The sequence below is a fragment of the Mytilus edulis genome, chromosome 4 (assembly GCF_963676685.1).
Source record: "Mytilus edulis chromosome 4, xbMytEdul2.2, whole genome shotgun sequence".
NCBI lineage: Eukaryota > Metazoa > Mollusca > Bivalvia > Mytilida > Mytilidae > Mytilus > Mytilus edulis.
The window spans coordinates 30,118,705-30,130,570 of NC_092347.1; the positions used below are offsets into that span (position 1 = coordinate 30,118,705).

An 11,866-nucleotide genomic window follows, 5' to 3' on the forward strand; every position below is an offset into this window, starting at 1 on the left:
CTGTCAGTCCCCTCTTGTTAATGCTGACATGTAAAATTCTTGCTAGTTCTTTATGAAACTGATGGCATAGGTGTATAACAGCATTATATTTTATGAGTAACCATATCAGTGATGAAATATGTGTTATGCCCTTGGAAACATATATCATATGGAAAATTGCATCTTTAGCACTCTTATTTGCACAATCCTTGTCAGATTTTTGTAAACTTATATCATAGGTTTATTAGAGCAATCTCTTAGATGAGATCTAATATCAGTGACAATGAATTATTTAAAAAAAGTTATGCCCTTGGAAACATTATTCATATGGAAAATTTAATTTTTAGCCCTCTCATTTGTACAGTCCTTGCCAGATCTTTGTGAAACTGTAATGATAGGTTCATATCAGCAATGTCTTAGATGAGTTCAAAAATCAGTTCCAATCAATTATTTTTTAAAGAGTTATGTCCGTTGGAAATACTGATTTTAAGAAAATTCAATTTGCATTTTCTCTGAAGCCTTCATTTCTCTTTAAAAAATTTGAAAACAAGATATCGATAAACAAATTTTTTGCCCTTTTCATCTTGAATAGATAAAATATGTGCAAGGCAGAAGACATTGGAACTCTGTTCTTTTATATGTTGAAAATCACTCTGTAATCAAAAGGATTGTAAAGGGTGTAATACCACCAAATCATAGTACTCCACATCTGGTTACATACGAAAAACGGTTCAAAAAATATTCCCTTGAATTTGACAGTTTTACCTTTTCAGTAAATAAATGATTAGGGCCCCTCCTATAGGCGGGTCGCCCTATAGTAATCAGTCCGTCCGTCCGTAACACTTTAACTTTGTGTCCGCTCCATATCTAGAGAACCATTATGATTTCATACTTTATACTTTACATGTTTATTAACCACCACCAGAGGACGTGTCATGATGATTGTACAACTTCCTAGGTCAAAGGTCAAGGTAAAATAACTTTGGTTTCAGATGACAACCCTTTGTCCTGTGGTGAAGATCATGTCCGCTCGATATCTTGAGAACTGTTATGATTTCAAAGTTTATACTTGACATCCATTTTAACCAACATCAGAGGGTGTGTCATGATGTATGTACAACTTCCTAGGTCAAAGGTCAAGGTCAAAAACTTTGGTTTCAGTTGACAACCCTGTGTCCTGTGGTGAAAATCGTGTCCGCTCCATATCTAGATAACCGTTATGATTTCAAAGTTTATACTTGACATCCATTTTAACCACCACCAGAGGACGTGTCATGATGTATGTACAACTTCCTAGGTCAAAGGTCAAGGTAAAATAACTTTGGTTTCAGTTGACAACCCTGTGTCCTGTGGTGAAGATCATGTCCGCTCGATATCTTGAGAACTGTTATGATTTCAAAGTTTATACTTGACATCCATTTTTAACCAACACCAGAGGGTGTGTCATGATGTATGTACAACTTCCTAGGTCAAAGGTCAAGTTCAAAAACTTTGGTTTCAGTTGACAACCTTGTGTCCTGTGGTGAAGATCGTGTCCGCTCCATATCTAGATGACCGTTATGATTTCAAAGTTTATACTTGACATCCATTTTAACCACCACCAGAGGGCGTGTCATGATGTATGTACAACTTCCTAGGTCAAAGGTCAAGGTAAAAAAAACTTAGGTTTCAGTTGACAACCCCGTGTCGTGTGGTGAAGATTGTGTCCGCTCTATATATTGGGAACCGTTATGATTTCAAATATTATACTTGACATCCATTTTAACCAACACCAGAGGGTGTGTCATGATGTATGTACAACTTCCTAGGTCAAAGGTCTGTCTGTCTGTTGGTCTGTCCATCGCTAACAAATTTGATCCACACTATATTTTGAGAGGACAGCTGTAATTATTTCATACTTTATACCTGACAAACATTTTCAACTTAACATATATATTAACCAACACCAGAGAATGTGTCATAATGTATGCATCCTAGGTCAAAGGTCAGTTCGTCGGTCTGTCCATCCATTCGTTGTTCTTAACAAATTGTGTCCGCTCTACCTCTCGAGTCATATCACTATTATACTATGAAAGTAAGTTGAGAATATTTATCAGTTTTAACTTAAAATCTTAGAATAAAATCATACATGAGACTATGTAATAACTTCAAATAATGCTGCATATCAGATTATCCATACAACTTATTTACCCCACGTTATTGACAGTGGGGCCCACAGAGATGGCTCCCATCTCAATGGTATCTAGTTATACAGGAATATAAACACTTCACTAGTGAAAAATTCGTTATTTCAAATTTCTTTCTTGATTTATTGGGGACCAGTTATATAAAATTTATAGTGGATACAGAAATAAGAGAGAAAGCCCTTTTTTGGTCACTCCTTGTTATTGTTTCATATATTCGCACATCTTTGGCTTTCACATTGTTTCGTAATTAAATCGTTCCTGATAAATTCCATTCCAGAACAGTACTTTGGAAACACCAATTCATGAATTGTTATTTAGAATTTGTAACAATAGGTCGATACTGCTGCTGGTGATTTGCTTGTCCTGAGGTTCTAAATCTCTGTAGTAAGTGCTTCAGGAATAACAGGATTTATAACATATCTTAAATTGTTTACTTTCATAAGTATAAAGCAATAAAGGTTCTTACTCCCTCAGGCAAAAAAAAGTTATCCAATGTACCAGGCTTATAAGTTTGACCTTGGGTGTGTCACCTTATTTATAATTGGCTCCTTTCTGTCGTCTAGCTGTTCAAGTATTCAAGTTTTCATGCATCCTATGCTTTCAAATTTGTGGGGGTGAGCAGTCTTGAAGAAGGTAAATCTAGAAAGCACTTCAGAAGTACCAAATTTTAAAGTGTCATTTTCAAATTATATTCGAAAGAAAACCCGAAGCCAACAAACATGCTATCTCAGCCTGTATTGCTAGATTCACTACCTTCACTGAGCAAATTATAACATCTGATCAAGTCATTTTGTTAAAAGATGGAGAATTTCTAGCTGATAGCAGAACATTTCAAAATTTCTGAATTTACAGCAATAACACTAAATAAAATGTTCTTCAAGTCTCCTTCCTTACATATTTACAGATTGCCACCATAAAATCCCCACTTGTAGAGGAGTCTTCTAAGAACTAGGACCAAGTAAGGCAACTAAAAGCTGAAACCTTCTTGGTCTTAGATAAACATTTTAATTCCTTTATAAAATTAAAGACACATATTTTAGACTCACTGTTCCCATGATAAGTCAGGGAGAATTTAACAACTTTCAGAATTTGAAATACTTAATACTTTATATTTGTACACGTTTTCATATCCTCACACATTCATGGACATGCGAAAAACTTTAAAGGGTGAAAATTAAAATAACAAAAATAACGAAACGGAAAGTCTCTTATCTAATGGTTAAATCAAAAGCTCAACCACAACAAAATGTGTATCAATTGAATCAGATAGAAGGTAGACTAGGAGGAATAAAAAAGAACGCACCTTACCCCTGAATCTAAAAGTGACAAAAAGGAACAACCTCTGTATGTCTGTTTGCAATATAAATGTGTGCAAAAGACAGGTTAGTATGACCTTAACCAAAATCCCAATAAGATATCATGTTGAGGACCTAAAACCTAGCACTTATAATTATGAATGTGATGTACTCATACTCCTTTTTTGACGTCGTCGTTGTTAACTTTTACAAAAACCTTCCCCTCTGAAACTACTGGGCAAAATTAACTCAAACTTGGCCACAATCATCATTGGGGTATCTAGTTTAAAAAAAGTGTCCGGTGACCCAGCCAACCAACCAAGATGGCTGCCATGGCTAAAAATAGAACATAGGAGTAAAATGTAGATTTTTGTTTACATCTCTGAAACCAAAGCATGTAGAGCAAATCTTACAAATTTGTATATCTATCTGGTCTGAAATTTTTAGATGAATCAGACAACCCGTTGATGGGTTGCTGCCTCTAAATTGGTAATTTTAAGGAAATTTTGCCGTTTTTGGTTATTATCTTGAATATTATTATAGATAAAGATAAACTGTAAACAACAATAATGTTCAGCAAAGTAAGATCTACAAATAATTCAAATGACCAAAATGGTAAGTTGACCCCTTCAGGAGTTATTGCCCTTTATAGTCAATTTTACCAATTTTTTGTAAATTTTTGTAATCTTTTACAAAAATCTTCTCCTCTGAAACTTCTAAGACAAAATGTAACCAATCTTGTACACAATTATCAAGAGTATCTAGTTTAAAAAATGTGTCGGATGACCCTGCCCGCGAACCAAGATGGCAGACATGGCTAAAAATAGTAAATAGGGTGCAATGCAGTTTTTGGTTTATATCTCTGAAACTGAAGCAAATCTGACTGGTGGCAAAAATATTTATCATATTAAGATATATCTGCCCTGAAATTTTCAGACAAATCCAACAACCAGTTGTTGGGTTGCTGCCCCTGAGTTAGTAATTTTCTGGAAATTTTGCAGTTTTTTGCTATTATCTTAGATTTTATTATAGTATCTAATGATATCTTATACTATAAATTATGATTTTAACCTTATTTTACATGATTTCCAAAGCATCAGTAAGTACAGGTGAGCGACACTGGCTCTTTAGAGCCTCTAGCTTTTAGTTACATTGTCTATATTTAATGTTAATCAAGGTTTCATTAAAATAAATCTGAAATCTTTTAACTATTTCAGTGTAATTTTTGGTGTACAGCCATTGTTAAAACTAATGTGAAAACATTTAAATATTTCATGGTAATATTTGGTGTACAGCCATTGTTAAAACTAATGTGAAAACATTAATTATTTCAGGGTAATATTTGGTGTACAGCCATTGTTAAAACTAATGTGAAAACATTAATTATTTCAGGGTAATACTTGGTGTTCAGCCATTGTTTAAATTATGTGAAAACATTTAACTATTTCAGGGTAATATTTGGTGTACAGCCATTGTTGTGGCTTTCCTAGAGAAGAATTTCAGTAAACGTAAATCTGAATGGGAAATGATTAATAACAAGGCAATTAAATGGCTAACTTCACAAGACAGAGAAGGAAAAGGTGTCACTCAAATCATAGAGGAAGCCAATGATATCATAAAAACCATTTAAAGTATATAGATATTTTGACATATAGGTAGTAAGATTTAACTTATGTAAAACCTCTTTGTTAACAGTATCATCTTCTCTAAAAGGGAGTTTGATGTATTTGTTATAAAAAGTCTTTTGCAATATATTTTATATTATGTGTATATTTATAATTTATTTTTATTTTTTTTACTATCACACTTTAGGTTAATTCTAGGACACGTTCCCAATTTACATTCTTAAAATGGTTATGATATGTTTTTTTTTTATTTGATATTTACCATTATTGTTTTTGCAATATTATGTTCTTTCCTATGAGGGAGTTCAATGTGTTTGTGATAAAAAAAAATTACAATATATTTTATATTATGTGTAAATTTATTGTTTATTTTCAATTTTATGAACCATTATTGTATATGTGATATCATATTGTAAAGAATGCAACTATACTTTAAAGAGGACGAAAGATACCAGAGTGATGTTCAAATCAGACCAAAATATATATTCTGAAATAAATCAGGAAACTATTTTCTGTCATATAATTTTGATAATAAAAAGAAAAATCACAAAAATTCTCTGAACTCTGAGGAAAATTGAAAACTGAAAGTCCCTAATCAAATGGCAAAATCAAAAGCTCAAACACATCAAACAAAGTCATATGCCTGACTTGTACAGGCCTTTTCACAATGTAGGAAATGGTGGATTAAACCTGGTTTTATAGCTAGTTTAACCTCTCGCTTGTATGACAATCGCATCAAATTCCATTATATTGAGACTGATGTGTGAACAAAATAGACAGACATAATAGGTAAAAGGTCACAAATAGGGGTACAGCAGTCAACATTGTGTTATAATATTAATTACTATCAAAACAAACATGTAACAAAGAAGCACAATAAGGCATAAGACAAAGCACATTAGCAAAAATGAAAGACAAGAATACAAATATTATTATAGACCAATAAGACAATGACGGGATGTATAAGTACAGAGCATCGTCATATGTTTAAAAGAAACACAAAAAGTCATAGTGAAAAGGCACTTTAGCAAAAATGAAAGACAATTATACAAAAAATATCATATAACAATAACACAATGATGGGATGTAGAAGTACAGAGCTATGCCAAATGGATATCATCAAAAACACACTAAACAGTTAAAGTAATATTCATAAAGACAAAAAAAATATAACATGTTATTAAGATGAGAAACAACGTCAGTACCCATAATCCATACATTAATAGCAACGTGTATTATTTGTGAAGTTGATAAAGAATATTTATCAACAAGGGCTTAGAACCTTCCGATGAACTTTTTTTTTAGAAAAGGGAAGATACTTTCTTTGACATACCCCTCGTCATCAACTTTCTGCTCATACATTGGTGACGTTTATAAAGTCTGAGTGCAAGCTCTTGATCACCTTATAAGTTGGGTAAATTTTTTTTTTTATGTTTTATACAGAAAATATCAGATACGTTAAATGAAGTAATTGGATAAGAGTATTTCTGAATAAGCGAATTTGACTGTTTTCAGAAACAACACAATAAACATTGATAAATGATTACGTAAATTTTCTTATCCCATATTTTTGCTTACTTGATAATCCAAAACAGAATTGTTATTTCAAAGACAACAAAATTGGGAGAGGTGAGCATATATACCCACACTAATATCTAAGCTTATCAATAAGTTTTGCAATAGGTACCTTAGTCCTGACAAGAAGATGTATTATCCCCGGCTTAGTATATATCTAGAATTTTGATTGGTTAAAGCACGTCGTTACAAAACCCATAGCCCCTGGGTGTTGCTAACCCATATCCCCGGACGTTGCTAACCATTGTCCCGGGGAACTTCACGCAAGTTTTCCTTCGTCCCATGATTGCTCCTTGTGAAATATTGAAGTCTGTAGATTATCCATGATGTTTGTAATGAAATATTTAATTCAATTTTGTCCTATTATGTCGATCATTTACACTCATTTCATTAAATGCATCACTTGACTACCACATTTTCAAGGAATGGGACTACTGACCTAGCAATGCAAATGATCCACGTTGACGTCACACTATCTATGACGTAATTCTCACAACATTGAGCGCCAAATTTGACTCAATCAAGTTTCTCTGTCTCCGTATTAAAAACGTCTTATATTTGACCACCTGTAGGGTTCCATAAAACTCGTCCGATTCGGACTAAGACCAGGGATAAATTCGTTATCTACGTTCATATCCGTAGATATGGATATTTTAACACCCTTCAGTACCCTGTACACCCTTCGGCTACGCCTCATGGTGTACTTGGGTACTTCAGGGTGTTAAAATATCCATATCTACGGATATGAACATAGATAACTTATTATAACCCTTCCCCTTTCAGAGATACTGTCAAATTATTTCGAATGTTTGTGAAGTTTAAAAACAAATTCCAATCATACCTCTTAACAAATTCCAATCATACCTCTTTAACTTAGATTTATTATAGAGTTGTTTATATACTTTTGTTTATCTTAACTGTATATCGGAATAACATCCAATGATATATATTTTTGATGCTGAAGTCCGCATCTGGGTGTGAGATTTAATTCTAACTGTGTCAAAGACCAATTGGGTGCTTGGGCTGGTTTTGTTTTTTTTTCCATCTGATTATTGTCTCTTTGAGACATTCCACATTTCAATTTTTAAATTTTCTTATACATGCATTTTTATACCATTTTTGTCGAGCCTTCGACTTTAGTCGAAAAAAGCGAGACTAAGCGATCCTACATTCCGGCGGCGGCGGCCACAAATATTCACTCTGTGGTTAAAGTTTTTGAAATTTTGATAACTTTCTTAAAATATACTGGATTTCTACCAAGCTTTGAAAGAAGCTTGTTTATGATCATAAGATATTATCCAGAAGTAAATTTTGTAAAAAAAATAAATCCATTTTTTCCGTATTTTACTTTTAAATGGCCTTAGTTTTTCTGCGGGGAAACATTACATTCACTCTGTGGTTCAAGTTTTTAAAATCTTAATAACTTTCTTAAACTGTCCTTGGTTTGTACCAAACTTGGACAGAAGCTTGTTTATGATCATAAGATAGTATCCAGAAGTAAATTTTGTAAAAAAATAAATCCATTTTTTCTGTATTTTACTTATAAATGGACTTAGATTTTCTTCCAGTTAACATTACATACAGTCTGCAGTTAAAGTTTTTAAAACATTTATTAGATTCAAAAACTATCCTGGATTTTTAGCAAACTTGGACATAAGCTTCTTACAATCAAAAGATAGTAAGTATCAAGAAGAATATTTTTATTGATTTTTTTCCTCACTTTTGTTGAGCCTGCAATTTACAGCAAAAGTAGGCGAGACGCCCGGTTTCCGTGGAACCCTTACAATTTTTTTTACATAAATTTGATTTGCAATGCTATGATTCTAATATGAAGTTAGTAATTAGCTATGACTTTACAGGAGAAATGTTTAGCATATACATGATCTTCCAATAAATTCATTTATCCTGCAATTAGCCAACTATTGTACATATAACAAGTATACAAATAGATTTTTGTTTTATATGTTCTTGTACTAAAGTTTCAAGTGTTGGGAGTAATTTCAGAATTGACACAATATATGTACATTGTTTTTAGCTCACCTGGCCCAAAGGGCCAAGTGAGCTTTTCCCATCACTTGGCGTCCGTTGTCGTCGTCGTCGTCGTCGTCGTCTGTCGTCGTTAACTTTTACAAAAATCTTCTCCTCTGAAACAACTGTTCCAAATTAAACTAAACTTGGCCACAATCATCATTGGGGTATCTAGTTTAAAAAAATGTGTGGCATGACCTGGCCAACCAACCAAGATGGCCGTCATGGCTAAAAATAGAACATAGGGGTAAAATGCAGTTTTTGGCTTATAACTCAAAAACCAAAGCATTTAGAGCAAATGTGAGATGGGGTAAAAGTGTTTATCAGGTCAACATCTATCTGCCCTCAAATTTTCAGATGAATCCGACAACCCGTTGTTGGGTTGCTGCCCCTGAATTGGTAATTTTAGGAAATTTAGCTTTTTATGCCCCACCTACGATAGTAGAGGGGCATTATGTTTTCTGGTCTGTGACTCCGTTCGTCCGTCCGTCTGTGCGTCCCTTCAGGTTAAAGTTTTTGGTCAAGGTAGTTTTGATGAAGCTGAAGTACAATCAACTTGAAACTGAGTACACTTGTTGCTTATGGTATGATCTTTCTAATTTTAAAGCCAAATTAGACTTTTGACCCCAATTTCACGGTCCACTGAACATAGAAAATGAAAAATATAAGTCATTGTCAACTCAGAAATAATGCTAGCAACCTTAAATCTCATTTGTTTAATCAGTTCTTATCCGAGAACACTTTTTGCACAAACTGTAACCATCCTGTTGAGGATAACCAACATTTCTTTTTTATTTGCCCTAAGTATAATGATGTAAGACAGATCCTTCTTGATTCCATTTACTCCATTGTTGATAATGTTGACATAAATATTGAATTACTACTTTTTGGAAACAGATTATTTTCATATTATATGAATATTGCTAATTTTAAATCTGTTCAGAAATATATCAGTGACACTCAACGTTTTGTTTGAAACTTACTTTAATTTTTGTTTCATCTAGTTTTATTTTTTATTTTTTTCTACACTCCAACATTAATTCATTTATTCCACTAAGCAAGCTTAGTGTCTCTTTCAAACCATATATATATTTCTAATGAATTATAAAGAATATTTGCATGTTTCAAGGTACTTTAAATAACTGATGATTATTTGCCTATATATTTAAATATATTTTGCATTTAGTAAGTAACACTGTTAACATATATTTGCTCGTGTGTGCTCACAAGTAGCATGCATGTTCCACTATATTGCATTATTTTAAATACAGTTGTTGTGATTGAATTATACCTTGTACATGTAATATGGAGAGAGCTTTTATAGGCTGTGCCTGTTGCTCAATCCTTTTCATATCTTAATGAATAAAATATGTTTAAAATCAAATAGAAAGTGAAAGTGGGAGTTTCAGGTTAAAGTTTTTGGTCAAGGTAGTTTTTGATGAAGCTGAAGTCCAATCAACTTGAAACTTAGTACACTTGTTGCCTATGGTATGATCTTTCTAATTTTAAAGCCAAATTAGACTTTTGACCCCAATTTCACGGTCCACTGAACAGAGAAAATGAAAGTGGGAGTTTCAGGTTAAAGTTTTTGGTCAAGGTAGATTTTGATGAAATTGAAGTCCAATCAACTTGAAACTTAGTACATATGTTCTCTATTGTATAATCTTTCTAATTTTAATGCCAAATTAGATTATTACCCAATTTCACGGTCAATGGAACATGGAAAAGGATAGTGTGAGTGGGGCATCCGTGTACTTAAATTGGGCACATTCTTGTTTTGGTTATTATCTTGAATATTATTATAGACAGAGATAAACTGTAAACACCAATAATGTTCAGCAAAGTAAGATTTACAAATAAGTCAAACATGACCAAAATGGTCATTTGACCCCTTTAGGAGTAATTGACCTTTATAGTGAATTTTTAACCATTTTTTTGTAAATCTTAGTAATCTTTTACAAAAATCTTCTCCTCTGAAACTACTGTGCCAAATTAATCCAAACTTGGCCACAATCATCTTTGGGGTATCTAGTTTAAAAAATGTGTGGCATGACCTGGCCAACCAACCAAGATAGCCGCCATGGCTAAGAATAGAACATAGGGGTAAAATGCAGTTTTTGGCTTATAACTCAAAAACCAAAGCATTTAGAACAAATCTGACTTGGGGTAGAAGTGTTTATCAGGTCAACATCTATCTGCCCTGAAATTTTCAGATGAATCACACAACTAGTTGTTGGGTTGCTGCCCCTGAATTGGTAATTTTAAGGAAATTTTGCTGTTTTTGGTTATCATCTTGAATATTATTATAGATAGAGATAAACTGTAAACAGCAATAATGTTCAGCAAAGTAAGATCTACAAATAAGTCAACATGACCAAAATGGTCAATTGACCCCTTGAGGAGTAATTGCCCTTTATAGTTATTTTTTACAAATTTTTCGTAAATTTTTGTAATCTTTTACAAATTCTTCTCCTTTGAAACTATTGGGTAAAATTTAACCAAACTTAGTTACAATCATCTTTAGGTTTTCTTGTTTAAAAAATGTGTGCTGTGACCAAGCCAACCAATCAAGATGGCCGCCATGGCTAAAAATAGAACATCTATCTGCCCTCAAATTTTCAGATGAATCCGACAACCCATTGTTGGGTTGCTGCCCCTGAATTGGTAATTTTAAGGAAATTTTGCTGTTTCCGGTTATCATCTTGAATATTATTATAGATATAGATAAACTGTAAACAGCAATAATATTCAGCAAAGTAAAATCTACAAATAAGTCAACATGACCAAAATGGTCAATTGACCCCTTGAGGAGTAATTACAATTTTTGTAATGTTAAATTCTCTCTTATTATAAGTAATAGGATAACTATATTTGGTATGTGCGTACCTTGCAAGGTCCTCATGCCCGTCAGACAGTTTTCACTTGACCTCGACCTCATTTCATGGATCAGTGAACAAGGTTAAGTTTTGGTGGTCAAGTCCATATCTCAGATACTATAAGCAGTAGGGCTAGTATATTTGGTGTATGGAAGGACTGGAAGGTGTACATGTCCAAATGGCAGGTGTCATCTGACCTTGACCTCATTTTCATTGTTCAGTGGTTATAGTTAAGTTTTTGTGTTTTGGTCTGTTTTTCTCATACTTTATACAATAGGTCTACTATATTTGTTGTATGGAAT

The 11,866-nt window shown here is 33.1% G+C and overlaps 1 protein-coding gene across 7 annotated transcripts in view; it reads left to right on the forward strand.

The window, feature by feature from the left end:
- Positions 1-5,594, forward strand: part of LOC139519395 (von Willebrand factor A domain-containing protein 5A-like) — a 40,714-nt gene extending 35,120 nt beyond the window's left edge. For all 7 annotated transcript variants that reach the window (XM_071311445.1, XM_071311441.1, XM_071311446.1 and 4 more), the window contains one exon: positions 4,911-5,594. In XM_071311445.1, the coding sequence (XP_071167546.1) occupies positions 4,911-5,090 (180 nt within the window). In that variant the 3' untranslated portion in view covers positions 5,091-5,594. The remainder of the gene's footprint in view (positions 1-4,910) is intronic.
- Positions 5,595-11,866: the final 6,272 nt, after the last annotated feature.